We start from the raw sequence: 18,795 nt of genomic DNA on the forward strand, positions 1-18,795 counted from the left end.
ACGCTTTAAAATTTTACTGATCGTACGCATCTAGGCTCTTCTTGGGCTTATGCCTACTTGGACAGGCTCCTTTCAAGGGATCATTTAAACAGGAAATGAGTTCCTGACTTATCATTTGGAGTACTGAGTAGTTCACGTCTGTGACACTTAGGCGAAGACGGCCTCGGTGCAGTGGAAATGAGAGCTCCGGGGGCGGGGGGACTTGGAAATCCGGAGTTGAAGCCGGCCCATCCTGGGTAATTTGAGGCAAAACGCTCAGAGCGCCTGTCTTGGCCCTTCCTCCTCCATCTTTGGGCCGCGTGCGCATGCGCAGGCGCCGCCGTCTCCTCCGCGTGTTGCCTCGGCTGCACGAGCGCGTCCGCCTTCACTTCTCAGCACCTCTGCACCGCAGTTCTCGTCCAGACCTTGCTGGACTCGCAGCCTCCACTTCCTGCCCCTGTTCTCTTACAGGACACTCCGGCCAGACTCCACCCCTTCTCGCTCGGGGCAGCGGGTGGCATCGCCGCGGTCCCGCCTTGTCCCCACGCAGCTCAGCCGCTCCGGGGCATCTTCTCTTGGCGTCCGTGCCGCCCGCTCCGTTGCCCCAGTTCTCCCCACGGTGACCCCAGGCAGGCCTGTCTGTGTCCTTAGGTACCTTCCAGAAAACACCGCCGGCTGGGTCCCAACGTGCCGACTCATCTCTCCCCTGGCGGTGATGTCCACCCCCTGGCGACATCCCCGTGGCGACAGCGTGGGTGTCTCCAATAACGGCTCCTCCTCCTGTGTACAGAGTGCCCGACTCTCCGTGGCTCCAGCCTGAAGTCTGGGTGGCCTTCCTGGTCCTCACGACCCCTCTCCCAGGTCTGGTCAGCTCCCTTCTGTCCCCTCCCAGCCTGGCCCAGGCCACTGGCATCCTTGCCCTGGACCGCTGCATTCACCCCTCCTCCCCAACCCGTCTCCTGCCTCCCCGTATTTATTCCCTCACTTTCTGCAGGACACTGGAGTGGCTTTGTGCCACGTGGATCAGTCTGCGTTCCCCGTGACCCAGAAGGCCCTTGTCGCTCCACCCCCAGCTCCTCTCCTGCCCCCTGGCCCCGGCTTCCTGCAGCCCCGGGGCCTTTGCACTTGCTGCTTCCTCTGCCAGGAACGCTTCCCCCCTTTGCCACATGGCTCTTTCCTCGAGGCTGAGGCTCAGCTTGGAGCTCAGAGAAAGCTCAGAGCTTTCCTCTCCGCCTCAGGGAGGCCTTCCCTGACCACCCGCCCTCACTTTCTCCATCACATGACCGTCTCTTATGGTTTGTGTGGTGCTCTGTGTCCCCAGGGGCTGGGATGGTACATGGCGTGGCCAACACTCAGTACCGACTCGTCGCTTGCATGCATGAATACATTTTTGGGGCCTGCGTCTTCATGTATAAGATGAAAGCGATGGCACCTGGGCTCCTGCGGGGGGTGGTGACCCCAGGGGCTGCATGCCTTGACCAGGACAGGGTGACCCTCGAGGTGCTCGGGGAGGAGAGGAGGGTGCATTTGTTAAGGGTCATTTCTCCACAAGTCATGCCCAGAAGATAATTGGATATTCTTCCTGATGCCTTGGCCCTCAAAACACACAGATTGTATCTGTACTTGATGGACTTGTTTAAAAGGACGAAGACACACCTCCCTCACAAGGGAACTTGGGCAGCTAGCGGCCGTGCAAGAGAAGAGCTAGGCTCCCATTAGCAATGCCTCTGGGTCGCAACTTCTCCTTTTCCTCCCTTTCTGAAGCCGCAGTTTTTCACTTAACCCTTCCTGGCCTCTGCTACCTTACCTGTGAAATGGGCCTCCTACTAGCCCCTTGCGGGGATGCTGTGAGGGTGGAATCAAGGAGCAGGTAGATGTGTTTTCTGAACTGCAAAGCATCCGTGCGTGCACACAGACACACGCACACACACACCTGTACTTACATGCACACACGTGTGCACACGTGCACAGACGTGCGCACACACACCTTGCTCACGTGCACACACAGACACACACGTGCCTGTACACACACACACACACACACACACACACACACAGTGTCATTGTTTAGAAGCCCCGTGAACCACTTGCCCTTCAGTTTTGAAATCGCTCTCTGGGACGTGCTCTCCCTTTGAAGTCTGGTAAATATTAGAGTGACGGGGTGTGTGCCTTCAGGTTGGTTAATATTGACTCAGAGTTGTCCGTCCGTGGGTGAGCAGAGGAGTCTTCTGGGATCCTGGCTGCATTCCTCCCGGGAGAGTGTGCCTGGCAGTGCCTGGGAAGGGTTTATTCTTAGCTTCATAGGAAACCAACCTCCTTTCTGGTGGGAATTTTCAGTGGAAGTCCTTGCTGAGCGTTGGGGAGCGTTTACAAGGAGTTGCCGAGTCAGGCTCTTGTTCGGGGTCCTGATAGGCCAGGTAGCTCTGGGCATCTGAGGCTGCTCAGCTGGCTGGTCCTCCCAGGCTGCCCTTGAGTTGGGCCAGGGCACACTTAGGCCCAGTGTGAATTCGTTTCAGGGTGAGACCCCCAGGCAGCCTTCAGGTCCCCTGAGCCCCTGGTGGGGTCTCCCCCGCTTGCTGCCTCAGGAATTGACTGTTTCTTCTCTCTCACCTGCACGCCCACACCCCAAATGTAACCTGCCAACATTCCGCCCATCTCCCGGCTCTGTGTGCCCTCTGTGCCAGGACTCTCTCAAACATCCTCGGCTTTTTTTCTCTCATTGCAAACGTTGCTTGCTGAGGCATGATAACACGGTCATTTTAATCAATTAAATTAATTTACTTCGGGTTGTAATTAACAAGAGCCAGCCAGGTGTAATTCAAGGGGAGAAAGGGATGCTGGAGCGGGTTCTGGAAACCCAGCCAGGGGTAGGGAGGCTGGGGCAGGACTGGAAAACTCAGGGGTCTGTGTTTGAATAGAACTTGATTTACAGAACCAGCCGAGCAGGAGTTGAGACTGGAATAAAATGACAAGACCCGGGCACGGTCTTCACCGGCCTTCAGTCCACTTGAAGTAACGCCTGGGACTCTTCTTTTAAACCCTGGGTTTCACTGTACCCCAGATATGAAAGGTGTGTTTGCCAAGCATAGTACATCTTTTTAAATTTTCTTAAATGCTTTTAGTTACTCAAAGCACTGCACGAACGCACGCTCACGGAAAGGGTGCAAACAGTGTAGACAGAGTCTCAGGTTTCCCTGCAGTTTCCACCCCTATATTGTGGTGCGGGTCCTGCCCACCATCTGAACCCGGGCACGAACTCACACACTCATGGCTGTTTCAGGACACAGTGGGGCTCCTGGCGAGTGTTTGCTCCCACTGTCTTTTTCTCTCCTAACCTCTATCTTCAAGTGTTCTTCACGCCACCCCACGGGGGCTGTCCTCGCTCCTGACAGCCCCATGTCCCTCTGCCCCTCTTGGGGACCCACCCAACGTGGTCCCCGGGCCCTCTCTTTGCCCACAGCGGTCCACGAAGGCAGCCTGCTCCAGGCCTGTGCAGCAATCGCCCCTAAGTCTGCAGTGACCCTCACAGCCACCCAAGGGTACAGCTGAGGCCCCGGGACCCCCGCAGCCCGACGACAATCTTTCCCTGCAGAGCTCAGATCCGCCCCACCCCTGGCCGCGGGGTGTGTGAGCAGCTCCCGCCCTGTCCGAGGCCTCCCTGACCGCGGCTCAGAGAACAAGAGTCCCTCTGCCTCGGCTCCTGTTTGCTCCGTGCGCAAGTGGTTTCCTCATTAAAGTCATCATCGTGCAGTGGAGGCCCCAGGGGGGCCCTCGCCCAGGTCACAGGGACCAGGGCTGTCCCAGCTGTGCTTTGCCTGACCCAGATGTGCTCTTGGCTGGACCTCGCGGTCAGAGGGTGATCTTCCTGCCAGCATTCTCGGCAGGCGTGCTCCCCTGTCTCTGTCTATCTCTGTGTCTCCCTTGGTCTCTGTCTCTGTGTCTCTCTTGGTCTCTCTGTCTCTCTATCTCTGTGTCTCCCTTGGTGTCTGTGTCTCTCTTGTTCTCTCTCTATCTCTGTGTCTCCCTTGGTCTCTGTCTATCTCTGTGTCTCTCTTGGTCTCTGTCTCTCTCTTGGTCTCTCTCTGTGTCTCCCTTGGCCTCTGTATCTCTCTTGGTCTCTTTGTCTCTGTCTATCTCTGTGTCTCCCTTGGTCTCTGTGTCTCTCTTGGTCTCTCTGTCTCTGTCTATCTCTGTGTCTCCCTCAGTCTCTGTGGTCTCTTGGTGTCTGACTCTGTCTCTATCTTTCTTACTTTTCTAATGCATGACACCTTTATTGAGCTATGACTCACACACCATACAGTTTGTGCATCTAAAATACACTGTTCAGTGTTTTCAGTCTGTGTACACGGCTGGGTAACCATTCCGCATGGTCAGTAATAGAACATTTTCAACACCGCACACCACTCCCCAGCTCCCACCCTGGGCACCGCTCACCCGCCTCTGTCTCTGGATTTTCAGCTTTCGTCTCAGGCCTGCCCTTTCTCCAGGTCCTCCTGCCCTGGCCTCGGCCCTACTCTTCCCGGGACAGCAGGTCCCCTTGGGCTGGGGTGGGGCTGCTGGCCTGGCCCTGTAAGCAGGCCGCTGGGGGGACCCTGGTCAGTGGCTTCATTTACTCATCACTCAGCAGTTGCTGCGTGTCCGCCCCGGGTGACCACACCCGTTGCCTCTGCTCTGGACTCTGTAGGTGGAGGTGGACCAGGGAGATGGGCCCGGGGCTGGGGTTTGACCACGCCTTGCACTGGAGCCCCTGTGCAGAGGCCTGTGGAAGTCGGAGCGGCCCACCTGCGTGAGGCACCGGCACCCGCGGGCACTTGACCATCCAGACGCTCTTCCCAAAATGTAATTTGCCCATCATAGCAGCCCAGCTGCATCTATTAGGCAAAGTGTTCATATCGTCACTGCTTCTGTAGCCATGTGCTTCCACTTGTCTTTTTTTTTTGGCTGCACCACGAAACTTACGGGATCTCAGTTCCCCGACCAGGGATTGAACCCAGGCCACGACAGTGAAAGCCCGGAATCCTAACAACTATGCCACCAGGGAACTCCCTTCCGCGTGTCTTTTTAACTGTGGGTATTTGTCCCTACCCTCCCCATCAGGAGTTTCAAAAGGGTTGGCCTCTCCGGGCGAATAGTAGATGCTCATTAAGTGGACAGGAATAGATTGATTTTCATTGTACAAATCCACAAGAAATGACTATTGGCTGCCTTTTAAAAACATTAGAAAATGTAAGTACAGAAAATAATAATAACAAAAGATTTACTCCGTCATCCTTTCTCCTTCCTGAGAAAGTAAAGCCCCTTAACTGGTAACATCTTTCCAGACATATTCTTTGCTTTCTATAATACTGGCTTTAAAATGTAAGTGAAATTAAGCTATATCATTGTTCTAAGACTCACGTTTTCTACTTAGACGTTCTTGGATATTTTTCTTGTCAGTTTATATAGGTCTGCCTTCTTGTTTTTGCTACCACTGCCTCGGCAAAGAATGTTCTATGGAGAACAGTATGGAGGTTCCTCAAAAATCTAAAAATAGAACTACCATATGATCCAGCAATCCCACTCCTGGGCATATATCCAGACAAAACTGTATTTTATTCAGAAAGATGCATGCACCCCAATGTTCACAGCAGCACTATTGACCATAGCCAAGACATGGAAGCAACCTCAGTGTCCACTGACAGAGGAATGGATAAAGAAGATGTGGTACATATATACAATGGACTCTTACTCTGCCATAAAAAGAATGAAATAATGCCATTTGCAGCAACACGGATGGACCTAGAGATTGTTTTACTAAGTGAAGTAAGTCAGACAGAGAAAGACAAATATATCGCTTATATGTGGAATCTAAAATATGACACAAATGAACTTATTTACAAAACAGGAAGAGACTCACAGACATAGAAAACAAACTTATGGTAACCAAACTGGAAAGAGGAGGGGAGGAAGGACAAATTAGGAGTTTGAGATGAACATATATAGACTACTATATATAAAATATAGATAGCAAGGACCTACTGTATAGCACAGGGAACTATATTCAATATCTTGTATTAACTTATAATGGAAAAGAATCTGAAAAAGGATATACATACATATGTATAACTGAATCACTTTGCTGTACTTCTCTGAAACATTGCAAATCAACTATACTTCAATAAAAAGTTGTTTGTTTTGGAAAAAAAAAGAAAAGAATGTTCCAGAATGATTCCCACTTTCCTTTATTTTAGAACATTTTTGCCACCTCCAGGTTTTCTCTTCCTTTTTTTCCTTTTGTATTTTACTCGCAGCCTTTCTCTTATTATGTATTTTATACGCACGTGCGAAGCTCTCTGTAGATGGTCTTAAAAAAGTGGAATCACTGGCCGTGGGATGTATGGACTTTACATTTTTGTAGATTCTGCTGAGCTGCTGTCCAAAGTCTTTGTAGCAGTTGAGCTTCAGCTGACAGCCTCCAGGGCCTGTCCACCCCTCCTCCTGGCCCCTCCGACGAACAAAAATGCCCTCCTGTTGACCTTGCGTTTTCATTTCTCTGAATTCTCGTGACAAACAGATTTCTCCTTCCTTCTGTGCAGGACAGCTGTGCCCGCGTGCTGCTTTTTCGGGGGGGAAATAAGGAATTGAAGAACTACAACAGCCAGACCCCATTCCAGGTAAGCGGACTTCTCAAACCCTGGAGACGCCGCGTCGTCGCGTTCCCGCACATCCTCTGTGTGTGTTGACGTGAGCTCAGCCCTCTCGTCGGGGACGGGGTCTGTGTGTGGAGCTGCGGCCCTGTTTCAGTTTGCCAGTCCACACTGGCTTCCTTCCATTTATATATATATTTTTTATAATTCTTTATTTTATTTATTTATTTTTGGCTGTGTTGGGTCTTCGTTTCTGTGCGAAGGCTTTCTCTAGTTGCGGCAAGCGGGGGCCACTCTTCATCGCGGTGCGCGGGCCTCTCACTATCGCGGCCTCTCTTGTTGCGGAGCACGGGCTCCAGACGCGCAGGCTCAGTAGTTGTGGCGCACGGGCTTAGTTGCTCCGCGGCATGTGGGATCTTCCCAGACCAGGGCTCGAACCCATGTCCCCTGCATTGGCAGGCAGATTCTCAACCACTGCGCCACCAGGGAAGCCCGTTCCTTCCATTTAGAACAAACAGCATCGCTAAGGCAGCGATGCGTCCAGGTGGGCGATTGACGACGGCAGCTTGGGAGAGGCCGCAGAGGCGTGGATGCCGTTCATTGCAGCAGCTGTGGGGCAGTCCTGGCTTCGTGCTGATCCTGGGAATGGGGAGATCTTGGTAAGAATCTCCCGGGAGGGAGCTGCCTTGCCGTCATCCGGTGCCCTCACCCGGCCTGCTCTCCTCGGTGGAGGGTGAACGACCCGGTCCAGAGTGGCCGTGGGGTTACATGGTGGAGCGAAAAGCCAGGGTCCTGATTTTTCTTAATTGTGGTAAAATACATACTACACAAAATGTACCATCGTAGTCATATCAGTGTGTACCATTCAGTGACCTTCAGCACATGCACGTTGTGGTAGCATGACTTCTGTGTAGTTAAGAACTTTTTCATCACCCCAAGGAAAACTGTACCCACCGGGAGTTACTCCCTATTCCTCCCTCCCGTGGCCCCTAGGCAACCACTCATCCACTCTCTGTCCCTGTGGACGGGCCTCTTCTGGACATTTCATGGGGATGGAATCGTACAATAGGTGGTCTTTGGTGTCTGGCTTCTTTCACTCAGCATTGTGTTTTCAAGGTCCATCTGTGTTGTAATGTGTATCGCTGCTTCATCCCTTTTTATGGCTAATATCCCATTTTATAAACATGGGGCTCATGGAGCTTTGAGGCAGCTGGCCAGGTGGTTTAGGGTGGAAAAACTTTTTTTTTTGGCTATAACTTTTTCAAAGTTACAGAAATGCTTTCTCATCCTAAATACAGCCCTCTCCACTCGAACTGAACATTGAGGTGACTGCGATTCTTTTCATTTGGAAATAATTTTTACATCTTATTGAGCTGAGAGAGGTCTTTCATTTAGACCTGGCTTCCACGGGCGACTTGACTAATCCTCTCCTTAGATATTACTAATACAGACGGGCTTGATGCCTTGAAAATGAACCAGTTCAATCCCCAGACTGGGCTGGATGTCTAACAATCACCATTAACCACTTTGCTCAGTTCATGAGAACTGACGGGCCTGGATTTTACTCGGAATCCGTGGCTTGAAGATATATAATGGGAAATGGGTCATGGAGGCGAGTTCCTGCTGTGCTAATGGGACTATAAAGACTACGATTTCGCCCCAAAAGCATGTCTTCTTTCCAGTGGTGATGATGAGGGAGCCGTGGGCTCTTCCCACTTCGTGCTGGGACACATCTGCCCTTTTGGGCTCAGCAGTGGGTTGGTGGCCTTGGTTTAAATATTTTGTTGCCATTAAATAATACCTTTCTTTGGTCCTTTTTTTTTTTGAAGTCAGAACGGTGCTTAAATTGCTTAGGAAAGAGCAGCTAATGCCCTTTGATTCATGGTAAACGCGTGGATGATAGAACAGAGCCATTTCTCCCCTTCTGGGCAGAAGTTTGTAACCGCCACCTGGCGCTCCAGGGGAGTGAGTTGTGCACGGCGTCCAGGACAGAAGGTCACTGTCAGTGACCTCCCTGTGAGTCCCCACTCCTGTCCCGTCACCACGGGCAGCGACCACCTAGGGCAGGGACACCCCTTCTTCCAGGAGGCCTGGCAGGAAGCTTCGTGCACCCTCCTGGCAGCAAATTCGCACCAGCTCAGACCCAAGGTCATCTGTCTCTATTTTGCTAACGATAATCAATGAAGTGCCCCAAATGGTTCAGGAAGACAATTATGCAAACACTCTTGAATGATAGGACTTTGTGCCCTGCAGACACTGTTCGTGTACAGGGCGGAACCGAAGCCTGGGATTCGTGTACCGGGCGGAACCGAAGCCTGGGATTCGTGTACCGGGCGGAACCGAAGCCTGGGATTCGTGTACCGGGCGGAACCGAAGCCTGGGATTCGTGTACCGGGCGGAACCGAAGCCTCTGGGATGCTTGCTCTGCACTCCCAGCGCGGGCTCCGACGGCGTGCGTCGGGAGCTGGTCTCCCCCTCATGTCTCCCCACCTTCTCGTGTTTGCATGGCACAAAGAGACTTAATTCAGTCTTTGGAGCCTTGCCTGTAAAATGTCCCCAGCATTCACGGTCCTTCCCCTCCCAGTGATGAATCAACACCGTTGATTTCGGGGGGAATGATGGCCTGCCCCATCATTTGACAGGGATCGAGTATGTCCACCTGGGAAGCTTTGATGACATTCAGCTGCTGTTGTGGACGTGGACTTTTCTAAGAAACCTTGGAATATTTGACAGACTTCATCTGGCCAAGCTTTGCTTAATGACTTAATCCAAAGGCTGCAGCAGCAGCGGCAGGACTCAGGGGCTTGAGAGAAATGCAGATTCTCAGGCATCCCCTCAGGCACCCGGAATCTGAAGCCTGGGGGCAGGGCTTTGGGTCCTGTGTTGTCACAAGCCCCCTAGAGACCCTGACATCCACTCAGGTTTGAGAATCAAGAGAGACAGAGGTGAATTTCTGAAGGAAGAGGAGGAGGAGTACCCACAACATTACTTGTGATGGTGGTGATGATTGTGATGGTGGTGATGGTGGTGATGATTGTGATGGTGGTGATGGTGGTGATGGTGGTGATGATTGTGGTGGTGGTGATGGTGGTGATGATTGTGATGGTGATGGTGGTGATGATGGTGATGGTGGTGATGATTGTGATGGTGGTGATGGTGGTGATGATTGTGATGGTGGTGATGGTGGTGATGGTGGTGATGATTGTGATGGTGGTGATGGTGGTGATGATTGTGATGGTGGTGATGGTGGTGACGGTGGTGATGATTGTGATGGTGACAGTGGTGATGATTGTGATGGTGGTGATGGTGGTGATGGTGGTGATGATTGTGATGGTGGTGATGGTGATGATGGTGATGGTGGTGATGATTGTGATGGTGGTGATGGTGGTGATGATTGTGGTGGTGGTGATGGTGGTGATGATGGTGATGGTGGTGATGATGGTGATGGTGGTGATGATTGTGATGGTGGTGATGGTGGTGATGGTGGTGATGATTGTGATGGTGATGATGGTGGTGATGATGGTGATAGTGGTGATGGTGGTGATAGTGGTGATGATGGTGACTGAGTCAGCCCGGGCCGCCATAACAAAGTACCACAGGCTTGGGGGCTTAAACAACAGACATTTATTCCTCACAGTCTGGAGGCTGCAAGTCCAAGATCAACGTGCTGGCAGATCTGGTTTCTGGTGAGGACTCTCTTCCTGCACCTACTCATTGGTATTTCTTCTGTGCAACATGTAGAAAGAGGGAGAGAGAGAGAAAGAGAGAGAGCTTTCTGGTGTTTCTTCCTCTTCTTGTAGGAACAACAATCTCCTCTGATTAGGGCCCCACCCTTATGACTTCATTTAAACTTAATTGCGTTTCTAAAGGCCCTATCTACAAGTATCCTCACAATGGGGGTTAGAGCTTCAACATGTGAATTCTGGGGGAAACAGTTCAGTCTATAACATTGATGATGATGTTGGTGGTGTTGATGGTGATTAGGGTATTGGCGATCACAGTGATGATGACGAATCTTCCCAGTTGCACAGAATCTTTTTCTAAAAAATATTTATTTGTTTGTTTGTTTATTTGGCTGCACTGGGTCTTAGTTGCGGCATGTGGGATCTTTTAGTTGTGGCATGCATGTGAGATCTAGTTCCCTGACCAGGGACCGAACCCAGGCCTCCTGCATTGGGATCATGGAGTCTTGGCCACTGGCCCACCTGCGAAGTCCCCAGTTGCACAGAATCTTAAAGCTCACAAATGCTCTTCTGTATGTTCTCATTTAATGTTCAGCAACCCAACAAAGTAGGCATTTTTTTGCCCAATTTATAGGACACGTGGCATTAGAGATGTAAGCCTAGGAGTCCTGAATCAGTTCATGGCCGAGTCTGTGACGCCCAGGCCTTCTGACCACCGGTCCAGGGCTCTGTGGTCTGGGGTGAGGCAGGTGCATCCTTCTGGCCTGTGATTTATCTTGCATCCTGAGATGGAGTGCACAGCATCAGGGATTCCTTGCTTTTTGGATGGCTCAGTCCAAGGGAGCAAACGTGTCCTGGTTCTGAAGATAAAGAGAAATGGGATGGAAAGGATTCTGCGGAGGTGGATGGTCTAAGTGAAGGGGGAGTACAGCTGGGGTGGGGGGACAGAGGAACAGCCGTCTGCGGGTCGGCCGTGGTGTCCGCTGGGTTAGGCGCCGGTGCATGAAGGTGCCGTGTAGGCGTGGTTCACATCTGCAGTTGACTCAGTCAAGGAGATGAACCGTCCATCATGTGGTGGGCCTCATCCCATCAGTCGGAGGCCTTGGGAGCAAAAACTGGGGTCCCGAGAAGAAGGAATTCTGCCTCCACACTGTAACATGGAGACCCCGCCTAGGGTTCCCGCCGCCGGCCTGCCCCACTATCGCATGGGCCAGTTCCTTAAAATAAATCTGTGCGTGCGTGTGTGTGTGTGTGTGTGTGTGTACACATCCGATGGGTCTGCCTCCCTGGAGAGCTCTGGCTGATACCCGGGAGGATTGATTTGGACCCTTCTTGCCCCCAGCAGCTCCATTCCAATGGGCCTTAGTGGTTTTGGAGGGAAGGATTCCGGCCCCTGCTTTTTTGGGGAAGCAGCTCTCCCCCAACACGTGTCACTGCTGTGTCCTCCGCAGGGGCCCATCAGATGTCCAGAGGCAGAGAGGGAGGGGAAGATGAGGAGGAGCGGGAAAGGCAATGAGAGACATTCTGGAAGGTCTGACGTCCAGTTGTCATACAGGGAGGGGCATGTGAGGACAAGATGCGGGGGGACAGAGAAGTCCTGGCCGTGGGGTCTTTTTGGTGAACATTGTGCCCGGGTACGCTGGCTGCCGCCCAGGGAGCAGGGGCTCTTTGCCCCACCGGGCACTCAGTCTTTAACACGCGTCATTCGTGATGCAGGTTCCCATCGTCCCCACTGGATGGAGAGGTGGGTGGACGCCAGGGTCCGCAGCTCGAAGGGGACGGTGAGGGTGGCCCACGGCCCAGGGCCCTGAGTCCTTCCTCCACCGTCACTCTGGATGTAAAAGGAGGAGAAAGGCCAGAGCCAGGAAGGAGGGGTTTTAAATTCCTCGGGTCTTAGGCAGTAAATCACGGGGCCGAGCCGGGCCTTGGCAGATGCCCATAAATCCGTTTCCTGGAGCCCCTCCCTCTGTGACGGACGCTCTGATGCCCAGGAACTGGCCGTGCCGTCGCATGTTCTCTGGGGGCCACTGCACTCACAGGAATGACCTTGGGTCTCTCCTGAAGTGTCAGATCCCGGCTCTTGTCCTTCAGGTCTATGAGCATCTCCCGGAGCTCTGACGGCGCTCGCTCCTCGAGGGCACAGCTGGGGAGGGATGGAGATTCTCCCAGGTCGCACTTGATGCCGTGCAATGCGGTGACGCCTTGCGAGTGACCGAGTCTCCCCGTCCTTCTCCGTGTGCTCCAAGCCGCCGCTGCTGGGGTGGAAGACGGCCCGGAGACAAAGGCAGCCTGACACTTTGGGGGGTGTTCGCGTTCCGGATGTTTTACCTTTTCTGGGAAGTCGATGAAATCCGCTCAGCAGGCACTTCGATGCCCTGTTTCCTCCAGTTGTCTTTCTGAACTTCTTTCTTCGTTAGTGATTCAACAGTAAGACTTCAGCAGCATTCTGTCGAAATCCACACAGATTGTAGAGCAAAGTCAAGGCGATGTCGTTCTCTCCTGTGACCTTATGCTTCCCCGTTGCATGTCATGGGCAGGGTCCCAGGCCCTCTCCTGCTGTGCTGCCTTCTGCGCCACAAATGGCGCGAGGTGACATTGTGAAATTGCAGAGTTAACACAGAACTGCATTAAAGGCACAGACACACACGTGCACACACACAGACACATAGACACAGACACATACAGATACACATACACACACACACAGACACATGGACATGCACACATGCACACACATAGACACAGACACATGCACACACACATACACATGCACACACACCAACACATATGCACACGTGCACACACACAGACACGCATGTGCACGCACACACACGGACACGCACACGTGCACACACATACACATACACACACATCAGCACATAGACACACGTGCACACACACAGACACGCACATGCACATGCACACACACACGGACGTGCACACGTGCACACACGCAGGCCCTCTGGAGGAGCGCATCTAGCTCTGGGTTCGGAGGCCGTGACCATGCCTGTAACTTCATCCCCGCCAGGCACACCATGGCTCCTCCCCTCGTCCTCTGAGGTGGTCACGGGGCCTCCTTCTCCCCACTCCTGCTCAGGGAGACCAGCAACCACGTGACCCCTGCGTGCCATCCACGATGGACCCAAAGACAGATCCCAGCTTGACCTGCAGCTCACCTGGACCCGTGCACCTGACCTCACACCTGGGCCACGTGGATGTCCTGTGTCTGGGTGGGTGGACCAGCCAGGGGAGGAGCGGGGACTGTGGTGGGAGGGGAGGGCCAGACCCGCATGGGCACAGCCGCCACCAAGTGAAACGGGTACATCGTGGCAGGTAACAAGAAGAGAAAGCAGGGCTGAGTGAGAGGCCCGAGGACACAGGTGTGAGGCGTGACACATCTGTGGAGCGGAGGCGGGGGCCGCCGTGTGGGGAGTGGGCACAGCATTCCAGGGGGACGGGGCATGAGCAAAGGCCAGGGGTCTGGGAGGAACGTGGCGTGTTCGGGAAGGGGGCGACCCCTGTGGCAGGCACGGGGCGAGGGCTGCAGGGGCCCCCACGTGGAAGGGCAGTGTTCTGGGCTAAATAACGGCCCCAGAAGATTTAGGTCCTAATCCCCGGAACCTGCAAATGTGACCTTGTACGGCAAGGACTTTACAGAAGGGGTTAAGCATCTTGAGATGGGGGGTTACCGTGGATTATCCGGGAGGACTCGGTGTCATCACAAGGGTCCTTCTAACGGGATATGCACAGAGGAGGCCACGTGAAGACGGAGGCAGAGGCTGGAGGGACACGGCCACAAGCCAAGGAGCACCTGCAGCCCCCAGAAGCTGGAAGAGGCAGGCAAGACCCTCCCCTGGAGCCTCTGGAGGGAGCACGGCCCTTCCCCCACCTTGGTTTTGGCCCAGTGATACTGATTTTGGACTGTGGTCTCCAGAACTGGATAAGGTTCTGCTGCTTGAAGCCAGTTGTTTGTGGTCATTTGTTCCAGTGGCCCCAGGACACTGACACAAGACCCCACTGGTGGTTGTCAAGTTGCGAGCTCACAAGGTCCCACTGCCCAAGTCCCCGGGCGCCCTCCTGCCCAGCCCTGCACCAGGCTCCCTCCTTGGTTTCCCTTCTGCCCTCTGTGAAAACTGTCACCAGCTTGGGTGCATCTCTGCTCTCTGCCACCAATGAAAGCTACTAGGAAAGCCACGGGGTGGGAGCTGGGCCATACAGCCACCCGAAGGTGACATCTGCATTGCCCGTGGTGTGTGAAGCCCCACATTGGCCGCTGTGACAAGTCCCACAGGCGGGGTGGCTCAGACAGCAGGCGTTTATTACTCACGGTCCCAGAGGCCGGGGAGGCCAAGGTCAAGGTGCCAGCCCTCTGGTTCCTGGCGAGCGCTCTCTTCCTGGCTTGCAGATGGCCGCCTTCTCTCTGTGTCCTCATGTGGCCTCTCCACTTTCAAGCCCCCTTCACGTGTGCTCTGTAAGAAGCAGCATTTAAACCCTCACAGGGTGGGTTAGGAAATATCAGGTTTCATCTGAGCCCTTTCCATGAGTGACAATGAAAAACTATTTTTTTCTGTCCAGCCAGATTCTTTTTGCTTCTTTGGGTGTGTTTCTCTGGTGTGTTTAGAAGCAGCTCGGTGGGGCGGGAGCAGGGCACCGCTGGTACCTGCCTCATGTCTTGTGATCTGCTGACCTTCCACGGGGCAGACCACATGCCACGGGCCGGGGCACCCAGCTCTCCCACATTTGTTGGTGGAATAAGCCACAGTCTGCAGTTTGCCACCTGCCATCCAGATGGTGGATCTCAACCCAGAGACTTTGTGGCCTGCCCAGAGTTTTTTAAAAACTAAATTCTTTGCCAACATTTAAATATCCAGAAATTTCATATAAACATTCCGATTTCCAGCTCCCCTTGAATAGTTAGGAAGAGTGGGCACACGCAGGCAGCCTTTGTGTGTGTTGGCATTTGGCCAGGTTTGGGGAGCACTGCCCCTTTGGGGAGGTCGCCACTTGCCAGCCTGCTGCAGAGTCCCTCCCGCTCCTTACTGCCCACCCCCGCCTGCCTCTTCCGCTTTGTGGCCTGGCTGGTCTCTCTGAGCACTTCTGCCCGTGATCCCTGCTTAGGGCATGCGGTCGGGGAAGCCATTCATTTTTAAGTAGTTTCTTTAAAAAGTTCTTCTTATTTGGGATTCAGACTCTGTGTTCCCATAGAAACAGGGAAGAGGAAGTCGTGTTTCTAGATTCGGGCATAGGAACCTGGGAAACCCGTGTTTTGGCTGATCTACTGTGCGGATCTATGACGAAGAAGAACCGGGTTTCAAGTTCATTATTCCAGCCAGTACACACAGAGTTCCTGGTTAGAGCCACGCTCCCATCTAGGTGCCGGGAAATGCGTCATGAACAGCGACGCCCCTGCTCTCAAGGAGTGCGCATTAGTCAGACTGATGGTGAACAATTAAACAGACATACAGGGACTGCGTCAGGGTTGCTAACTTACAGGGTGAGCGGGTAGAGACACAGGGGTGTCTCTCTACCGGGCTGTATCATGATGGGAGCCTTGCACGCCCTCTGATGTTTGAGCAGAAGCCAGGAACGAGGGAGGGAGGGAGGGAGTGGGCCATGCAGATATCTGGGAGACAGGAACTGGCACGTGCAAAGGCCCTGGGGTCAGAGCCTGCCTGGCCTGTTTGAGGAGCAGCAAGGAGGCCAGCCAGTGGGGGAGCGGGCAAGTGGAGGCCAAAGAGGCCCCTGTGACTTGGAAGGACTTTGGGCTTTACTCTGAGCAAGACGTGCAGCACCCACAGGACGGAAGAAAACTCTAAAGTGGGAATCAACCCATCCCATCCGACAGCCCGCCGTGGTCCCATATGAAAAGCAGGGCTGATTTTTACCCTTTGAATGACATGAGTGAGGGGTGCCCCACGAACTGAACCAGCTTGGGGTCAGGACAGGGAGATTTTCCTAATTAATCGGTTGGTTGATTGATTGTGCAACATTGGGGGAGGGGTGGCAAGGTGGAGAACAAGACTGTGACAGATGTGTCTTGAGGTCAGAATCATGAGGGCCCCGGGGGGCCCTGGGTAGGCGCCTGGTCAGGGGCAGGGGGTGAGTCATCAGAGCTCTTCCCCGGAACCCCTGCACCGCAGCTGAGGTGGGAAACCCAGGTTTCACAAGTTTAAAGTTGCTCAGTCTGTCCCCCTAAACAGAGCACTGTGCGGCCAGCCTTGAGACCCCCCCACCCACCCTCCCGTCCCCGGGCACGTGGGCAGGGCTGGGCCGGGGCCCAGGGAGGTCAGCTGGCAGGTGCTGCTGTCCACGAGCTGAGAAAAGCACACCCAGTCCCCAGGTAATGTGTGAAGTTCAGGAAGCATGTGGGCACCCGACCCTATTATGTAAAAATGAAGGAGAGATGGTCACCGGTCCACAGCACCAGGATGGGGAGAGAAAAGAGGCGAAGAGCATTAGGGAAACCGCCCCGCCTGCCATCATCGCACAGTGCTAGGAGCCGGCCCGACCTCGGGTCAGGACCCCGGAGACTCTGGGTGTTGGAAGCAAGGCTCCTCTGTGTTGGGGATTGCAGGTAAGGCTGGAAATGGGTATGTTGGTTGAACCTAGTAGGCCCGTATGACCAGGCTCATGGGGACCTCGCTGACCTCACAGCTTCCAACTCACTCCCTCTGCCCCAGACACCCTGGCCCCTGCTGTTCCTCAAGCACGCCAGACACACGCTTGCCCCAGGGCCTTTGCACCTGCTGTCACCTCTGTGAGTAGAACCCCTCCCCCAAGTATCCTGTGCTTCATTCCCCCCCATGAAAGCCCCCGGGGGGCATCCTCCCACTGGCAAGAGCAACCTACCACATCCAGAGTTTCCATTCTGCATGCAAATGCTTCAAATCGAAAATAGGAACAGACAGCTGAGAATCACCAGTCATTAAGGGAAAACTGCCAACATGAAAGGCAGACACCAAACAAGCAGAAATAAAGATGATGGATAGAAACTGAGAAATTTAGAGAACGGAAGGGGACTTCAAAAATATATACCCCAGGGACTTCCCTGGTGGTCCAGTGGGTAGGACTCTACGTTCCCAATGCAGGGGGCCCAGGTTCAATCCCTGGTCGGGGAACTAGATCCCACATGCATGCCGCAAGTAAGAAGTCTGCATGCCACAACTAAGAGCCCACGTGCCACAACGAAGACCCGGCGCAGCCAAAATAAATAAATAAATAAAATAAATGTTTTAAAAAAATATATATGTGTATGTACCCGATCTCCTCAGTGTGATAAGAGAGGATAAAGCATTTGTGAAGTGAGGGTTGAAGGGGCTCATGACAAGTAATAATAGCAGCTAAGCTATGAGCGCAGCCTTGCTGAAGAGGACCGGAGATGGATGGGAGAACTGAGCCGTAAGGTAAGCCAGGAGTTGGGAGAGGGTTTGACACCTGAATGACGGAATTTCCAGAGAGAGCGGAAGAAATCAGCAAAGACATCATTCAAGACAATGCCACCAAACAGAAGGACACGAGATTGGCAATTGGAAAGGCCCCTGAACTTCCAGCATCAAATGTGAGCAAGTGTCCATAGCAAGGACGGCGCTTGTGAGAGCCCAGAACTTCGGAAATAAAAATAAAAATACGATCCTTAAATTTCAAAAAGGGAAAAGCCATTTCCATATGGAGGATCGGGGATCAGACATTTCAGCAACAGCACCGGAAGCTCACGGACCGTGAATTTCATCCTCCAGGGCAGATGTCACCTGGAAACGAAGGCAGCGGAGAGATGGCCAGATGTGCTTGCACCTGGAGAGGAGGGCTCTGTCAGGACCTGGTGATCCATTGATTGTGGGTCAGTAGAAGAGCAGATTTTTAAAGGTGGCTGTTATTCACTCAAGGGAGAGAGACCCATACTTGGCTGGCTCTCTTGGCTGCGGGAAAGACGGAGTTAGCCATCCTAATGTAGACGCGGGGTGATGATTAACCAAAGCAGGGGACACACCTGTACTGGGCTGTATGGTGGATGAGCTGAGCCCTCGTCTTCCCCAGCAGGATGTCGATAACTGATATTTAAATGGAAAGAAATCAAGACAGAGCACCAGGAGTGCGCTGTTTAGAAGTAGGCGGCAAAGGACTGAGAAAGCAAGCAAGTGTGAACATGGTCGGGGTGTGGACAACCGTGTAGAAGGATTTGACTTTTCAGACCATGCATCCAGGTGTGTGGCACCTATAGATGCAAAAATCTGATTTCATTTTTTTAAAGGCAATCTTTCCTGTTCCCCCTTCCCCCTTACCATGAGCTCACCCTTGCCCGGTGAACTCCTATTCACCCTTCAAAACCAAAGCTCTCCCTCTGCAGGCTGCTCTCCTGCAGCCTTGGGCTGTCCCAGTGGTGCTTTGCTTTTGGTGCCTGTGTTACTTGATATGCACCTGTAACAATGTGTCGGCGTGGATGGTTTCTGCGTCAGTCGCCCAGCTACACTGTAAAGTTCTTTGAGGAGAGGGTGCCCTGTCTCTTCCAT

At 53.2% G+C, this 18,795-nt stretch overlaps 1 protein-coding gene across 1 annotated transcript in view; it reads left to right on the forward strand.

Annotated features, from left to right (window-relative positions):
* Window positions 1-18,795, forward strand: part of SHANK2 (SH3 and multiple ankyrin repeat domains 2) — a 478,101-nt gene that overhangs the window by 148,796 nt on the left and 310,510 nt on the right. Inside the window, exon 11 of the mRNA XM_082342199.1 lies at window positions 6,555-6,632. Coding sequence (XP_082198325.1) covers window positions 6,555-6,632 — 78 coding nt within the window. The remainder of the gene's footprint in view (window positions 1-6,554; window positions 6,633-18,795) is intronic.

The sequence above is a fragment of the Balaenoptera borealis genome, assembly GCF_965194805.1.
Source record: "Balaenoptera borealis genome assembly, chromosome: 11".
Classification (NCBI taxonomy): Eukaryota; Metazoa; Chordata; class Mammalia; order Artiodactyla; family Balaenopteridae; genus Balaenoptera; species Balaenoptera borealis.